A 17862-nucleotide genomic window follows, 5' to 3' on the forward strand; every position below is an offset into this window, starting at 1 on the left:
TTGCCCGAGGAAGGTCAGGCTCTTCTACACATGGAGAGAGGGAGTCTGAGGAGCTCCAACTGGCCAGCATGGTGACAGGAGGGGACAAGCTTTATGGTCAGATGCCCTTGAATTTGCTTCTCTTGTTCTATTCCAGCTGCACTGCCCAGTTCTCAGGGGCTGTTATTTTTCTCCTCCCTCCCTCAAAGAGATGTGTCTTAAAAATGGGAAATCATCACGTGCTTTATTCACAGTTCTGCCCATATTTGTTATGCAATGGCTTAGCTACAGTTATCTAACTTCCTCCTGCCTAATTCCTCATCTGTCTAATGAAAACAATTTTCATATTTTGAAGCAAATGGCAGTACCTGTAGTTCATTTCAGTCTGATTTTAAAATTCATAATATCCAAATATTCAACATCCATTGCATGTTTATGGTACTAGCAGAGGGAGGTAGGCAGTACCAAAAGAAATATATATATATATATATATATATATATATATATATATAATTATCCTTTTACTCTTTGTAGCTCTGTAAGCTATTCTGACTTCAACAATTTGATGTCAACATAGTTTGTATTTCTGTATGTTAGAATTATGCTGGTTAATGCACAGAAGTAGGAAGAATGTGCTTCAAAAGCTGCATAGTACATATAAATATTATTTAATATCTACACACTGCCAGACTTCATTCTTACTATCATAGCTGGTTTCTTTTATACTGTGATATTTTTATTTCCTGAGTTTAAAATGTCAGTCCATACTCAAGCATTGTACCTGGCTTTCACAAGACTGGCAAAAAGATCTGTAACACCAAGATTAATTAATCATTGAGTTTTGGGCACCATGTTTTACTCCTGCCATCTTAGCTGCTCTGGAGGCTGAGATTGGGAGGATCATATTCCAAAGTCCCCATTTCAACCCCTAACTAGGCCTGTCATTCATGCTATGCAGGAGACTGAGATCAAGTGGATAGTGGTTCCAGGCCAGCCCGGGAAAGGAATGCATAGAGCATGTAAACCTGTCTCAACAAAAACAGGGTGCAGTAGTGCATGCCTGTTATGCCAGGAACCATAAATTGGGGATAGTGATCCATATTAGCCCAGACAAAATGCCAGACCCTCTTTCAAAAAATAACCAAAGCAAAAGGGAAATTGGAAACATAGCTCAAGAGGTATAATGCCTGCCTAGTTAAGACAAAGAGTGAATTCAAACCCCAGATTTGAATAACTAACTAACTAATGAACAGATATCCTTGAGAATTCTCCTGGCCAGTACATACTTTCTATTTAGGTAGCTCTTTATCATTGTCATTGCAAAAGTGAATTTTTGTTCACTGTATCTGGAAGTGTATTTCTAAAACTTCTCGCCGTCAAGGAAAAGACTGATGAATCCAAATGCCAATTTCATGGTATTCAATCCACCTCTTATACAATGCTATTCTTCTGCTTCATGGTTTGACCTCACAATGACGCCAGCGCCAGGCAGGCCAGTTCCTCCAAGCTTTCACAACCCCTGCTGTATTTTCCCATCAATTAGTTCCACTTAAAGATCATAGTCAACACTCACTTATTTAACACAAGCTCAACCTTACCAACTACCTGAATAGTTACAGTACTTCTTGAAAAGCAAACTCAAGAGTCTGACCTTGCCATCCAGAAATAAAATGCCTGTCATGAGATATTTAAGCCAATACCATGTTTTTTCTGATAGTTTCTCACAACTGCTTATCATAGAGCAATGATAAGTCTTTCTCTTTTGTGGATATCTTCAGTGAATTATGAATAAAGCAACAATTAAAGAAGAACTGAACGTCTGAAAAGGGTAGGCTCATGCTGCCTGTAATCCTAGCTACTTAGTTTGAAGCCAGCTCAGGAAGAACAGTTTGTGAGATTTCATCAACACACAGTAAAAATCTGAGCTGGAGGCATAGCTCAAATGGTAGAACACCAGCCATGAGTGAAAAGGTTGAGAAAGATAGGTCCATGGTTTCCCTTGTTTGCAATAACTAGTATACGTCTAGGATAATCTTACCAGACAAGCAGAAAAGCTCAAGAGCTATGTACATATGACCTACGTACAGATGATCCTAGCAAAATGAACCCCAAGATAGAGACACAAGAGGTTTTTTTTCTTTGTCGCTGTTGTTTTTAATGTACTATGTGATGTTTTTGTTTCTTTTGTTTGTTCTTCCCCCATAGTACAACCCCTGTTGTCACTGTATTTGATTCCAGTGCCCTGCATCTTGTATATACATTTTTCTAATTTGGGGAGGGAAAGGGAAATGACAAAATGCTGAGATAAGGATACAGGATGACCCATTGTAACAATGAGATGTATAAGACACTATGTTGAAAATGAACTTTACAACTTGGGGGGGAGGAGTTGGGGAGGTGGGGAGGGTAGGGATAGTAGGGGAAAAACAAAGGAGGGGAAACAATGTACTCATTACTCATGTAACTGTAACCCCTCTGTACATTATCTTTACATATCTATATCTATATCTATGTCTATATCTATATCAATCTATATATCTATAAAAGAATGCAATGCCTAGAACCTTCAATTCAACACACATATTCCTTTGGGTAATGTATTTGCGGAGCTTCCAGTCTGCCAAGAGAAAGCAGTAGAAAGAAGTGAAATGGTTCTGAGCAATGTACTTCATTTCCAGTTTTTTCAGCCACATTTTCACACATGTTGAAAAGGTGTTAACACTTATCATTAACTGCTTTTTTAAAGGAGAAGATAGATCATTCTTCTCTATTTTCTGGAAACAAGCATAATGCATGTATCACATATTATGGTGATATTTTGATATTAATGATCTATGTGGAAGAAGAGAAATTAAATCAAGGTAGGTACCTGGGGCTCATGCCTATAATCCTAGCTACTCAGGAGGCTGAGATCTGAAGATTATGGTTTGATGCTAGCTTGAGCAAGAAAGTCTGTGAGACTCTTATCTCCAAGTAATCATAGAAAAACCCAGAAGTGGTGCTGTTACTCAAGTGGTAGAGGGTTAGCCTTGAGCAATAGGAGCTTAAGGGCAGTGCCCAGGTCCAGAATGCAAGCCTCAACTCCAGCAAAAAGGAAAAAAAGGTGGGGGTGGGGGTGGGGAAGAAGACTGAGATCTAAGGATTGTGGTTGGAATTCAACCTGGGCAATAAAGTCCATAAGACATTTCCAAGAAATTACTCAAAGTTGAGTCTTACTCAAGTTGTAGAGTGCTACTCTTGAGCAAAATAAGCTCAGGGTCAGTACCTAGGCTCTGATTTCAAGCCCCATGACCAGCACACACACACACACAGACACAAACACACACACAAGAATTTTCAAATCAGTCTGTCTAATATTTGCAAGCAAACAACATATAACTATGTTTAAAACTAAAGAATAAAAGATAAAAGTAAACTGTTTTATCTTTTGTGATACCAGGGTTTGAACTCAGGACTTCATACCTTTTCAGCTTGCTTGCTTGGCTGGCATTTTACCAGCTAGACACACCTCTAGACTGGCCTTTTCTTGGATATTTTAGAAATGAAATCTCTCAAGCTTTTCTGCCCTGGCTGGGCTTGTGATCCTCTAGATCTCAGCCTTCTGAATAACTAGGATTATAGGTATAAGCTACTGGTTCTCAGCTTAAAATTAGCTTTTATTTTCCTCAGGAGACTTTATTTGATCAATGGTAAGGATTAATCCAGTTATTTGTCTCCTTCACATTCATATTCCAAGACTATTATACACTCCAAGCAAACAATTATTTAGAACTTAAAATTTTGGCAGAACTAGGATTAATTTATATCATTCTTCCTTTGATTAGTCTCTTTTTATCTGTGTGTATAGATAAAGTTAGAAACAAAGAATGTTTTCTTGAAAGTGGGAGGGGTTCTTGCTGTTTTCCTAGCTGAGTAGACTTGGTAGCTTGATATATGTCATAAGCTCACAGGTAAAACAATGGAGAATAACAACAAACCAGAGTGATCAAGGAAAGAAAAGCAGAATACAGGCTAGGGAGTGGAAAGACATGTCTGCTTTGTGTGCTAGGTAGTGTGGAACCAGGCTGGCCTGCTGGCTTACTTCAAATATACAGTTCCCTTGGATTCAGCTTTTTACCCATGAAGTGGTATAAGATTGCATTATATACTCTATTTCATTGATACAGTGTGTGTGTGTGTGTGTGTGTGTGTGTGTGTGTGTGTGCGTGCGTGTGTGCGGGTGCACGCACGTGGTAAGACTATGAGGGAGAGAGAGAGTTTTCCAACATTAGATGAGAGGGGCTGCCCCATCTAACAGGTACGAGAATCTTGTCTTATCTCTTACACAATCCTGGTTTACACACTGATTATATCACCTCTGAAGAAATGATTGATATCTTTCCCAAGTCTTTCCATTTCCTAACAAATGGAAAGACTTATAACCTTTCTGGAAGGTATTTTCACAATAAAAAAATTTCATAATTAAAAAAAAAGAAGAAGAAACGATTGAAACACATAAAGAGCCCATGAGGATGGTGAGATAGTGTGGCCTACAAGCCCAGGACAGGCCTCAAGACTCTCAAACTCCAGTTTGTTGACCTTGTAGTCCCAAGCTCTAGAACTATAAGGAAAGGAACTTCTGTAGTATACACAAACCAGCATGTGGCATTTTGTTCTAGCACAAAGTGGCACTTCGGTCATGTTGTGTTACCTTCTCCACTATGGCTTTCTAGTAACTCATTAGAGTCATTGAGCAGTAATAATAGAGGTTAGACAATAATTTATTGCTAATGTCTCAGCATATCTGCTGACCCTGGGGTCTTTTGCAGAGGGGCACAGTGGTATAGAGGAAAAGGATTTGTGAAGGACAGGAAGTCAGGATGGTAGGGCCAATGGAGCCCGTGGTAAGCCAGGTGACTGGGGAAAGTTTCTTCCTTTGAGTTTTCAGTAAATCAGTCACCTAACCTTTTAATTTGCTTGCTTTCATCCCAGTAATGGCAGTAGTTACCGTCTTGTAATGAAAAGAAATGTGATGGTATATTTATAATACTTAGCAAAGTACCTCTGAATAACTTAACAAATATGAATTTTTTTAAAAATATGTATTCAAATTAGCCACTGTTAAGATGTCTTCCCATTTAGGGCTCTATATTTGTATGAAAAATTAATGAATAAGCTCTACTTTACTTTGATTCTTGTTTTTTAAATTTTTAAACAGGGTCTCACTATGTAGTCCAGGAAGCTGACTTTAAACTCACTGAGTAAAGCTGGCCTGGAGGTCACGATCCTCCTCCCTCAGCCTCCCAAGAGCTGGGATTACAGGCGTGTGTCATCATAACTCAGCTTATTTCTTAACAAATGACTTTATCAGTGACTGACCAGTTTTCCCCAATACATTGTGTGAATTCCCATGTTTGTATATTCACCCTTCTATCAATAGTAATTGAATGATCACTCTGGGTCCATCAGGGGCACAGAGAGAAGAAAGGATGCTCTCAGGTTGCTCACAGAAAAGACATGTACCATGTATAACGGTGAAATACTATATGGCCTTATGCTTAGACATATCCAGGAGAAATACAAGGTACCACAAATTCAGTAAACAATCTCTTGTTACTTTCTTTTCTACTCATGAGATGAGGCGTTAGAGGAAAGGATGGTTTGTGCTTTCTTTTCTTCTTTCTCCTGATGCCACATCCCTATCATAACTCTTTCTTCCTTCTGACCTTTCAGTCTGAGCAGAGTGGGGGGAGAGGCAGGGGTAATGCAGAGACAAAATGCTCCAATCTAGGCTTTGGGTTCTTATTCATTTTTTTCTGACGAGCCCAACTTGCATTGACAACATGATTAAAAGGCTCTGATCAGATCACACAGTATGTATTAAACAGTCATTGAGAACCAGCAGTTTCAGTACAGAGGTAAGAGTGCCCTCTTGTTAGTGCCCGGAAGTTTCTAATTACAGGGCAGAAAGAAAAGACAAACATAAAGAAAAAGAAAAAAAACAACATAAACAAACCACAAGCACCATATCTTTTATTTCAGATATGAAAGGGTGTATATAATCATCAAGACTAGTTATTTAGTTTAGTTATAAGAAGCAAAATACCCATTTGCACACACACACAAACCCCAAAACAAAACAATGTCTTATGAACACTAGCTCTACTGGTTGTACAAGTAAGTTACAGTAAGATTTCCAGGACTGAGTAAATTGTGGGGACAAAAACATATTGATAGTGTGTGATGTGGATGCTTGGATAAAAATACCTTCATGCCACAGAAACCTAAAATATTTCCTTCTCCTACTAACAAAATTAAAGGAGGGGGAAAAGAATGAGTGGGTGTATATTCCTAATGGGAAAGGAAGTTGTAGTCACCATCTGACTGTGATAACCAGCAATTTTGTGCTGATAAAAGCAACCATATATCAACAAATTTTCCATGGAATTGTTTTGATATTCTTTTTTGAACATATGTTTGGAATAGATGGTTATACATGTAAGCTAGAGCTATCCACGTGGATTGGGTATTTTGAGACTGGTCTTGCTATGTCAACCATGCTGTACTCAAATTCAAGCTCCCCTTCCTCATCTCCTATGCTAGATGTGTGCCACTAAGCCTGCCTAGGTTTTCAAAATAAAGTGTGAAAAATTTAAAATAACTAAAAGTAAGAAATTTCAATAGTATTACAAGAAATCCCTATGTACTCTTGATTTGGTTTTCTTACTGTACTATCTGATATATACTTTGTACAGTGTGCCAACTCAACTGAGAGCTTGCTGCTGCTTGTCAGTTTGTTGTATGTTAGTTTTTATTCAGGTTGACAACTACTGGCCTTTGATTTGAGTGTGAAATCACTCACATCTATTCTTGTTAGAGATAGGGTTGGATTTTCATCTGCCATTATGCTTTCTGTTTCCCATGCCTCCTTTCTCCCTCCCTCCCTCCCTTCCTCCCTCCCTCCCTCCCTCCCTCCCTTCCTTCCTTCCTTCTTTCCTTCCTTCCCTCTTTCCTGCCTGCCTGCCTTTGTTTGTAGTTTTGTTCCCTGAGCACTCGTCTTCCCATTTTCTTTAGACCTCCATTGGTTGATGAGAATCAGTTCTTAATCTCATTAGGCTTATCTTGTACTTGAGCTGTCATTTTCTCTTGTTCTCAAATGTTTATTTTGGGGTTGTGAATATGGTAGAGTGGTTGCCTAGCATGCATGAAGCCCTGGGTTTGATTCCTCAATACCACATAAACAGAAAAAGCTAGAAGTGGTGCTGTGGCTCAAATGGTAGAATGCTAGCCTTGAACAAAAGAAGCTCAAGGACAGTGCCCATGCCCTGAGTTTAAGCCCCAGGACTGGCAAAAAAAATGGTCTTTGACTCTCAACAGATTGACTGTGGTTGGAGAGAGTGATAGTAAGTGACAAGGTTCATCTGACTAAAATGCTATGTATGCATGTATAAAATACCACAGTGAGACTCCTTTAAGCAGTTAGCATATGCAATCCCCCCCCCCCCAAACTATAAATATGAAACAGGCTCTGTCCAGGGTCTGAATACTAGTGGAATAGGGATGGGGAAATGGAGAGGAGGCAGGAAGGTGTTTGTGGTCAAAGAAATTTATGTGAAAAATGGAACAATGAAGCTTGTTGAAATTGGTTTGGGAAGCTGGGAGAAAGACAGGGATGGTGAGTATGATCATGATACAATCCATGCATATACAGATATGTCAAAATGAAACCTCTCATACAACTACTTGATGCTCATAAAAATGTGAGAACAAAGGAAAGCTAAAACAGTAAAAACAAGATTGTTTATAATCTATATAGGTATAGTTCTCTTTTTGTGATACATTTTTAATGAAAATTGAGAAAAAATTAGCCTGTATTTGTCGCCCATTTTTCTTTTATCTCTCTGAAAGTTTCATATTTATAGCTTAAAATATATGTTTTTGTTTTTATTGCTAATGCTTTTGAAAACTGGAGGTTTTAGATTACATCTTAGGTTATCAGTTGTACATTATGGTATCGTTAGATTCCAATCTTCTCTGTGGGGAAGTTATTGTTGTTGTTTGTTTACTGTAGTGATTTTTCTCAATTTAGTCTTAGGAGTCTTCCACAGTGTTCAGCGTCTGGTGGATCTGCTGAGATATTTTTCTGTTTGTTGTTTGTCTTTTTGTTATTATATTACTTTTTATTTCTCACTCATTTTCTTAAGCGTTAGTCCTTTGTCAGCCAGTGATTGACCAAGGATTCACTCAAACACCCTAAATGAGTGTGTCTTCCACTCTGCCACTTGATCTGTATGTGAGTTGGTGAATGCTTTCAAAGTCCAGGGAGTTCATAAGTCATCTCTGGTTTTCAGTTTCTGCCTTCAGGAGACCTCATATTAATATCCTTGAATATACTCCAGCTTTCTAGGCCACCAGGAATAATCTAGGACTTAGCAAGGCTATCTCTCTGTCTTGCTCTCTGTCTCTGTGTTTATCTCTGTCTCTGTCTCTCTGGCCAGTCCGCTGTTTTCAATATTTGCTTTAACCAGTATGGATGCTAGCATTCCACTTCCCCAAGTGTTTGCTCCTGTGATCGCTTTGACAACTCCTGAGCATGGAATTTTCCATTCCTTGCTCCAAACCCTTGCTAGCCAATCCTGATAAAAGGCAGCAGTTACACACCTCAAGCTTCCCTGCCCTCCCAATCATAACTCGGTGCTATAGAACTGGGGGAGGGTAGGAACAGTTCCTCCTTAAAATGTCACAAATTTCTCTTGGCCTTAAAATGTAGTTTGGCTAATCAAAATTAATGTTTTCCATTTGTGGTATGTCCTTTGGTTAGTTTCCAGAGTTCTTTATGTGGCACATTGAGGTAAATCTGCCCCATTTGATCAATGATTTTTTTTTTTAAGGAAGAGTACTTAGCAATTTTTTATTCTGTCATTTTGAAAGTTGGTCAACTACTATATTTGCCTTAAACTGGAAACTTTGGCCAAGATGCTAAAATACAGCCGAGCTACAAAATACTTGAATTATTAAACAGCCTAAGTTTTCTATTTTGTAAAAAATAAAAAAGATAGAAAATATTATATAAATCTAGCCCTTAAATCCTTCATAAGTAATAGAAGATTGAACTTCTAGAGATGTGAGTAGAGTTTTGGAAGATTTGCTGTTGTTATTATTTGTTTGTTTGTTTTGGAATTCTTTCACCCAAAGAAGGACTTTATCTCTTAATCTCCCAGTTAAAGAGAGGAACTGTTAGAAAATTAGGAAGTTAAAAAAGACATTTCAACTATGCTTCCTGTAGCAGGCTGGTGTCCATTCTAGCTTGAGAAGTTGGAAGAGACACAGATAGCACAATCAAGTTTTAGTTTGGAATAATTGCATTCTCAGAATCTATGAAAGAAAGCAAATCTTATGAGCTTTCTCCATGTAATAATGGGAGCCCTGAGTATTAGGAGTAGTTTTTTTAGAGAGAATGAAAGTACCTCAGAGAAAGTGTTATATAGGAATTAAATCGGGAAATACTAAGAAGCTAAATTTGGGCTGGGAAGGTGGCTCAGTGGTAGAGCGCTTGCCTTGCATACATGAGGCCCTGAGTTCGATTCCTCAGCACCACATAAGCAGAAAAACAAGGCCGGAAGTGGCGCTGTGGCTCAAGTGGTAGAGCACTAGCTGAAGAGCTGAAGGACAGTGCCCAGGCCCAGAGTTCAGGCCCCACCACCGGACCCCCCGCCCCCCCAAAAAAAGGAAGCCACATTTTGAGAGGTCCAATCAGGAGCCTTTATTAGAAAGCCAGCAACTGCAAGCAGACTCATGTCCCTCCAAATTTTACAACCTTGAATGTACTTAATATTGTCAAGAAACTGAACCACGAGGGTAGTAGAATGAAGAAAGAGTAGAAAAAACAATCTCAACAAATCAGATCAGCTCTAATGGGGAGTTGAAGTAGGATGCCATGGTGACCTGAAGAGAGTCAGAGACATGAAGCATGGTACAAAATGGCCGCTGAAGTGATTGCCTCTAAATAAGGTCATGATCAGTTTGCAGGGTCACAGTGGGCTCCAGAGAGAGTCTCAGGAGTTCATGGTACACACCTTGCAGGTTCAGTTACCTATTGTTCAAGTCCCTGCCCCTGCTCCTGCTTCTAGCAATTCAAGCATGCCCTTCACCTTGGTGTGAGATTTCACTTCTGAGAGTTTTCAGAAAGTTCCCATCATCCACCAAGCTGGCAAGATGGCAGAGAGGACAAGATGGAGTTACTTAGTTCCAGCATCCATATTTCAAAAGGTAGTTGGGAGTGGATAACTGGATGCATCAGGGCCTACAAAAGAAACAAAGCCCCAACTGAAGTACAAATGCATTTACAGAAGTTAGGGAACCCAGAGAGAAGGGACTTCAAATTTAGAGTAGTCAGAAGACTCCACAAAATATATTCAGGATAAAAATATCAGGCCCAACTTATAACAGACCCAGTTAGGTAATTAGTTCTTTGTTACTATTATCTCTTCCTCATTAGATTTCTCCAAGCCAGAATTATCAAAATCTTATAGCTTGTAAAGATTGAACCCAGGGAAGGTGACTTCATTTTTCCATGCCTTCAATAGGCTCTGGCTTCAGCTTTGAAAGGACCTGACATTTCATTTTATGAATTTATTTCTTCTTACAAAAGTTAACAGAAAAGTTCTAAGGCTGACTGAGTTTTCATTAAAATGGGGACAGTTATTCCTGGATGGAATTACAGAACAAAAGGGAGTTAGGTGCAATAGGACTAAAAGATTAAATGTTGTGATTAAATGTTTGTTTAATAGCAAGTTATCTTCTAGCTCCTAACCTTAGAGAGATATACAGACAGACAGACAGACAGACAGAGAGAAAGAGAATTATTATAACAGATATATCAAGAGAGTTAGTTATCTTAAGCATATTTCTTACTTCTTCATGTTAATATCAAGGAGTCTGTGTCCAAGTCTGGCTACTGAATACAGTTGTGGCTAATAGTTGGGTGAAGAGAATGGTTATAAATTGGTTGCTGGAAATGAAAAGAGGAAATAAATTTGTTGACACAAAACATTGGAGCCCAGCAACAGATTTCCTTTAAGCAACTTCAATACTTGTCTTACCCCTTCTTGAATTTTCACTTGTTCTGCTTTTAAAAAAATATAGATTCATTTTTAGCATCATATGATGTGAAAACTTTTCAAGAATGAAGACAAGGCACATCAGCAGAAAGCCCACACTTTTCTATGAATTTCCTTCACTCAGCACACAAACATGGCAATACTGAGCGATGCTGCCCAACAGACATTTAGCCTACCTTGAACCTACTGTAGTTTGGGTACTGTGCTTTGCATAGGAGACAACTCTTTGAAGGAAATAAGGAGTGTCACTCAAATTATGCATCTTTAGTTCTCTGCAAAGTAAGCCATTGCAAACGTGCACAATGAAAGAACTAAAGAAGTCAGAGTGCACAGGGGGGAAGCAGACCAAACCTCTGAAGGCCACAAAAAGCTACTCTGAGGAAGTGACATTCAAGCTTAGTCCTGAAGAGTAGGTCAGACTTAGCGAGGGGCCCTGCACGATCTTCCCTTGCCTGTATTTTCAACCTCATTAGAAACCACTTGTGCTTTTGGTTGTCATTGCCAGCCACATGTCTTCTCTCACTTCCTCCAACTATCTACCTGCCTGTGTTATATTCCAAACCCTCTGACTCCCTCTGTACCTCCTTCCTCTATCATCTCTTTACAGAGCCTAGTCTCAGCCTATTCTTTTTTTTCTACCGTTTATGTGTATCTATCATTTTAGAAATATGTATAGTAGTTGCATATGTGACTACTATTGTTACATTTATGATTTGGATTACTTGCTTCCTGATTATGGATTACTTGCTTCCTGATTATCCTCTGTGAACAGAAACCTCCGAGAGGGGAAGGAAGCTAGTTAACCCATCATATTGCTTCATTATACCCTGCAATGAACAATAATTGTCATATAGGAGTTGAATATATTATTTCAATATCTGCTGAATAAATAAATGGATAGAAGATGCAGGTTAGAAGAGGTAGGGTACAGCCTTGAAACAGAGAACATCATACATTTGAAGAAACAAAACCAGAATGACTATAACAGAAAAGAGGAGAAAGTAGCTCAGTGTGAAAGCCTTTGTTGACAAGTATTATATTGTGAAAGACAAAGGTGTTCAGCTTTGGTAGCAAGTCAGTAAGCAAACCATAATATGCAGATCCTGTTGATTTTTCTATAACAATAGGAACACAAGAAAATATCTCTTGGGGCTGGAAAGGTGGCTCAGTGGTAGAGCACTTGCCTTGCATGCATGAGGCCCTGGGTTGATTCCTCAGAACCACATAAGAAAAAAGCCAGAAGTGGCGCTGTGGCTCAAGTGGTAGAGCACTAGCTTTGAGCTGAAGAGCTGAGGGATGGCTCCCAGGCCCAGAGTTCAGGCCCCACAACTGGACCCCCCCCCGAAAAAAAGAAAACATTTCTTTATTAAAAAAGGATTCCCTTCCAACAGAAGATGTTATTAATCACAGAAAGTGTTACTTCTTTGGGCCAATGATGGCTATTAAAAACTAAGCTGAGCTTGGTTTTTATATAAAGTGGATTTATTACCACTTCATATTTATTGACAGTAGCAGTTCTGCCTTGTTCACATTCTCAGTGCCTGGTGTAGACTGGATAGTTAGCAAAAATGTCTCTGTTGAATGAACTAACAGATGCTTATGTTAGTGGAAGTCACTGTGAATGGGATGGCCTTGTAAACTCTTTATGGGACTCTGTGAAGCATAGAATCTGTAGGGGCAAAGCGCCATATTGAACACCTGATTCACTATAGCACAAAGTGTATCGTAAGTGTTATTGTATAACAAATCATCAAAATTTCCTGTTTTCTACAATAATTATAATAGACTGTATACCTTTTTAGGCAATGTACAATACTATTAAGGAATCCATGTGATCATTTTTAAAAAGAAAGACTTGCATGCATTGGACATTATTATGGGATAGATATCTTTAGTTATTGTTAACTTGTTCAGTCTTGGTATGCTATTTCAGATAGAGTACCATGATTTTCCCTCAAGTGCCGAACCTTGAAGTACTGCTCAGGCATTGTCCTATAACTGGATGGACATGGCCACTTCCTGAGAGGGAGGGCAACAAGATGGTCCTAGGTTCAAGATCTCTATGTGGCCCATTATAAGTTTTGAAAGATTCATATTTGGATACCATTTCTTGGCTAGATGTAGATGGTGAAAATGAAGCAGGTGATTCACATACTGTGTTTTATAGAAGAATGTATTCTAGAAGTTCCAGAATATTCATTGTGTTATGACCTGGGGAATGATGTAGGTCTCCTTTGAATTAATCAGCATCAGGTATAATGGCAAGTCTAGCTATTATTAAACATTTTAAGTAATATATCATAACAATAGCTTAGAAAATCTGATAATGGGAAGTGCTAAATAATTATGACTGTATCACCTAACGTAGGTGTGTACATATATTTATTTCATTACAAATTCAAATGCAAATGCCAGAGTCAACAATCACCTTACTTCTTTGTGTAATTTTTTTTATTTTTGTTTCTTTGCCAGTCCTGGGGATTCAATTCAGGGCCTAGGCACTATTCCTGAGCTGCTTTTATTTCTCAAGGCTAGCACTCCAGCAACTTGAAACACAGTGCCACTTCTAGATTTTTCTGAATAGTTTATTGGAGACAAGAATCTTACAACCTTTTGTGTGCAGGGTTGGCTTAAAATGGCAATCCTCAAATCTCAGCCTCCTGAGTAGCTAGGCATTATAGATATGAGCCACTGGTACTGGGATTGCCTGTATTATTTTATGCTGTTATTCCTTTACGTAAAAAGACTTGTTTCAAGAACACTTAGATGCTAGTCTCAGACATACTATACTACAACAGGAAATGAATGATCATATTTGTAAATTAGCAATCATGAGCCCATACCAGTGTTGAGTAGCAGTCTGCAATGATGCTATGGTTTGAATATTACTCATACTGGAAGTTAATCCCCATTGTGAGGTATAAGCAGGAGGAGACTACATGGGGCTGTGGTGTTTATGGGGCTGCTGGGGGTGGGATGGTGGGGAAAGGGTGTTGATATTCTTTGTGAATGAATGAATTCAGATCTGGTAAAGTCTTTAGACTACTCCTTTCCTGAATGAATCTTTCTGGCTTTGTAGGATGAGTCAGATAGACCAGAAGATACCCTTCCTATTCACCCCCCCACATGCATGTTCTTTACCTCTTGCTTTGGGATGCTATACTATCTCAGGCTATTAGCAGATCAAGAAGGCCATTAGTAGATATGGTTCTCAATTTTGGATAAGATTCTTAAATCAAAATGAAATCTTTCTAATTTATTCAGCTTTAGGTATTTTGCTTTAGTAATAAAATTAACTAGTACAGATACCATAAAAGAAATATAGCCCAGGATGAAGATTATATAACTCTTAAGTGAATAGAAAATCAACTTGCTCTAGCTAATTAAAATGTTTTACTGTAACTGAAATAGAAAATTGTTCCTTTAAATATTTTTATTTACTGCTTAGGCCTTAGAATGAAATTTAAAAATTTTCTATGAAATATCATTACTAACATGGATGCATTAAAAATTTCCTACATGAAACTAGATAAATTGAAATATCTTTTTTTTTGTTGTGAATGTGTATAACTGAAAAAACCCAATGAGATGTACTCTTAAATTATAAACAATACAAAACTACTTTTCATTTCTTGTAATTTTAATTCATGGCTCTTGAAATACTTGGCAAATCAAAACAGAAAACTGTAGTTTTCTAGTCATTACAGAATAAATTTGAACAAATAAATGTGCAGTGAAACCATGCTATCAAAGTTTATTTACTCTTTCCCCAAGTCATTGTGTTTCTAGTCATTCATTTACACAGTTAGGGAGCTCAACCCATCTGGTCCCCTTCTGTAGACTTTCACTTCCTAAGCTGTATACTGGTCATTTAAATCTTGGAACTGTATGCAAGAGAAGGCTAACAATGGTGATTGTTTATCTTTCAGGCTTAAAAGAAGCTAGAGTGCCAGAGAAGACCTTTGAAGTGTGAAAATTTCTGAAGCTGAAACCAAAATGTCTTTTATAGATCCTTATCAACATATTATAGTAAGTCACTTACTGTTCATGCATTCTCTCTGGGAAAGGAGCAATGCATTTTTTGTGTATGTGTACTGCTGGTGTTACTAGTCAGGTAAAACTCTGACAACTCCTTGGGTTTGTTATTCTGCTTGCTGTAAGAGAATTTGATCACAAGATACAGAAAAGCCACACTTAAAACAAGAAAAGAAAAGAAAAGCCACACTTTGTGAGGTCAGATCGGGAATCTTTATTAGAAAGCTGGCATTTGTGAGCAGACATGTGTCCCCCCCAAACTTCCAGCCTCCAATACATGTAATACTGTTAGGAAATTGAGCCATGAAAGTAGTAAAGAAAGAGCAGAAAAACCATCTCAACAAACCAGATCGACTAATTCAGAGTAGAAGAGGGATGACATAGTGACCTGAGGAGAGTCAGGAGACATGAAGCATGGTGCAATAATGGCTGAGGTGGTTGGGCCTAAGTAGGGTCATGGTCAAGGGCAGAGTCCCAGGGAGGTCGAGAGTTCAACAAGTCTCCAGAGTTCATGGTACAGGTCTGGCAGGTCCAGTAACCTATTGTCCAAGTCCCTTGAATTTAGGTTTATCACCTGGAGTTGAGGGTGGGGTTTCATCTCTAAGAGTTTTTAGAAAGTCCCCATCACCTACCCAGGTGCCAAGACTAGACCCAGTATCCCTATTTCATACTCAGGCACTTACTGTGGTAAATTAGGCTATCGTACATAATAGAACTAAGTCATATCTTCTTTTTATCATTGTAAATTTCCAGAAGAAAAGGAATTCAAACAGAAAAAATTCCAAAACATCTATAAGAACACTGAACTTTCATGCAACAATTAAAAAAATTGTGACTAGGACTCAGCCGTCATCTGAATGTGTAGTTACAACCTTCACATAATTTTGAGAAAAGAAGATAAATGAGTATCTGAGTTTAGGGTGATGTTTTTTGCATGCATTTCCAAGGCAATTAATTCTGTAATCTTTTCCTAGTGAGAAACCTTTAAACAAACTCCTATGGTTGGTTGGCTTTTGAGTCAAGAGTTGAGTAATTCAAATTTTAGTAATTGAATGTAATTTTCCAAGCTTCATGGGAGATGCGCATTCTTTCTTTTGATAACAATAATAAAAAATTTCCTTGCTGAATTTAACATGAGACTCAGGTTTATATAGACTAGAAATAGTTTTTATGAATTTTCTCAGTTTACTTTTTTTCATTTTCTTATTAGTAGTTTTCTTTTGCAAACTTTTCTTTTTGACTCTTAAACTGAGGTGTAGCAAGTATAGTGTGTAAATCTTACTTGTTAAACTTTATGAAGGTTTACATTTGCATTTATTTGTGAAATTCTCACTCAGACTAAAGTATCCACCCTAAACATGGCATGGTGCTTCAAGCGTTCAATCCCAGCTATTTAGGAAGTGCACCAAGTGGGACCAGCCTGAGCAAAGACAATCTGACCCTGACTCAAAATAAATGGAAAGACTTGGAAAAAATTACATGAAGTAAAGTAAGCCAGGCCCAAAGAAACATAGGTCCCACAGTTTCCCTTATTTGCAATATCTAGTATATGTCTCAGACAAGTAGAAAAGATCAAAAGCTACGTACATATGACCAGATAAGATGAAGTTAAGTGAAATGAACCCCAAGATAGAAACACAAGTTTTTTTTTTCTTTCTTGCTGTTGTTTCTAATGCATTTATAAGGTATCACGTGATTTTTTTTATTTCTTTGTATGTTCCTCCCCCACGTTATAACCCGTTTTCACTGTATTTGATGTCAGTATAATTTGGGGGGGGGAAGGGAAAAAACAAAAGGTTTAAATAGGGATACAGGTTGACCCATTGCAACAATGAGATGTACAAGACGCTATGTTGAAAAATGAACTTTACAATTTAGGTGGGAGTATGGGGGGGTAGATGTGAGGAGAGTGTAGTTGTGGAGGTGGGAGGGCAGGGATGGTAGGAGAAAAACAAAGGAGGAGACAACAATGCTTGATAAGATATGTACTCATTACCTTGCTCATGTAACTGTAACCCCTCTGTACAGTATTTTCACAATAAAAAAACTTAATTAAAAAACTTAAAACAAAAGATCTGGAGCTGTAGCTCAAGTGATCAGGAATGAAAGGTGATGAAAGAAATTCAGTATGGCAGATCACAAACCTGTGATTGCTATGCAAATGCTTCGCCACTTAAATAATACATCCAGTCTTTTATATTCTGATTGTATTTGAGATATGATCTTGTTTATTTGCCTGGCCAGTCTGGACCATGATCAATTTATTTATATTCCCCCTGTACCTGGGATATATAACCAGGCATATATAACCATATCAGCTTTGTTGTTGTTGTTGTTGTTGTTGAGATTGGGTCTCTCACCTTTTTCCCTCTGCCTGATCTCAAACCATGATCCACTCCATCTCTGTTCTTGAGTAGCTAGAATTACAGGTGTGAGCCACCAACATTTGCTATATTCTTCTTCTAATATGCATTACGTATTTAAAATGTGTTTGGAAATCAGAGACTATTTAGAAATCAAACTACATGGAATATTTTAAGGCTCAGTAATAGTATCTGTTTTCCGTTTCTGTTACCAATATAAAGTCTTGGCTAGAGAAGCATTCTTCAAAGTATGTAAGCTAATATGCTCAGCGCAAACCAATATTAGCAATAAGGGAAGATGGGGAAAATCAAGCTAGCAAACTAAAAATGAGTTTTTGTTCCAGAAAGGCGGAAACCGTTTACTTGTCTGTAGCACATGAGATTGG

The 17862-nt window shown here is 38.1% G+C and overlaps 1 protein-coding gene across 2 annotated transcripts in view; it reads left to right on the forward strand.

Annotated features, from left to right (window-relative positions):
- The window catches only part of Pla2g4a (phospholipase A2 group IVA), a 127394-nt gene that overhangs the window by 11381 nt on the left and 98151 nt on the right, over positions 1-17862 (forward strand). The window contains exons 1-2 of one of the 2 annotated variants that reach the window (XM_042674500.1): positions 14955-14964; positions 15008-15107. In XM_042674500.1, the coding sequence (XP_042530434.1) occupies positions 15075-15107 (33 nt within the window). In that variant the 5' untranslated portion in view covers positions 14955-14964; positions 15008-15074. Of the gene's footprint in view, positions 1-14954; positions 14965-15007; positions 15108-17862 lie in introns of those variants that run through there. The other variant, XM_042674499.1, reaches the window with a different exon arrangement.

Source organism: Dipodomys spectabilis, unplaced genomic scaffold (assembly GCF_019054845.1).
Source record: "Dipodomys spectabilis isolate Male_0828 unplaced genomic scaffold, ASM1905484v1 ptg000019l, whole genome shotgun sequence".
Classification (NCBI taxonomy): Eukaryota; Metazoa; Chordata; class Mammalia; order Rodentia; family Heteromyidae; genus Dipodomys; species Dipodomys spectabilis.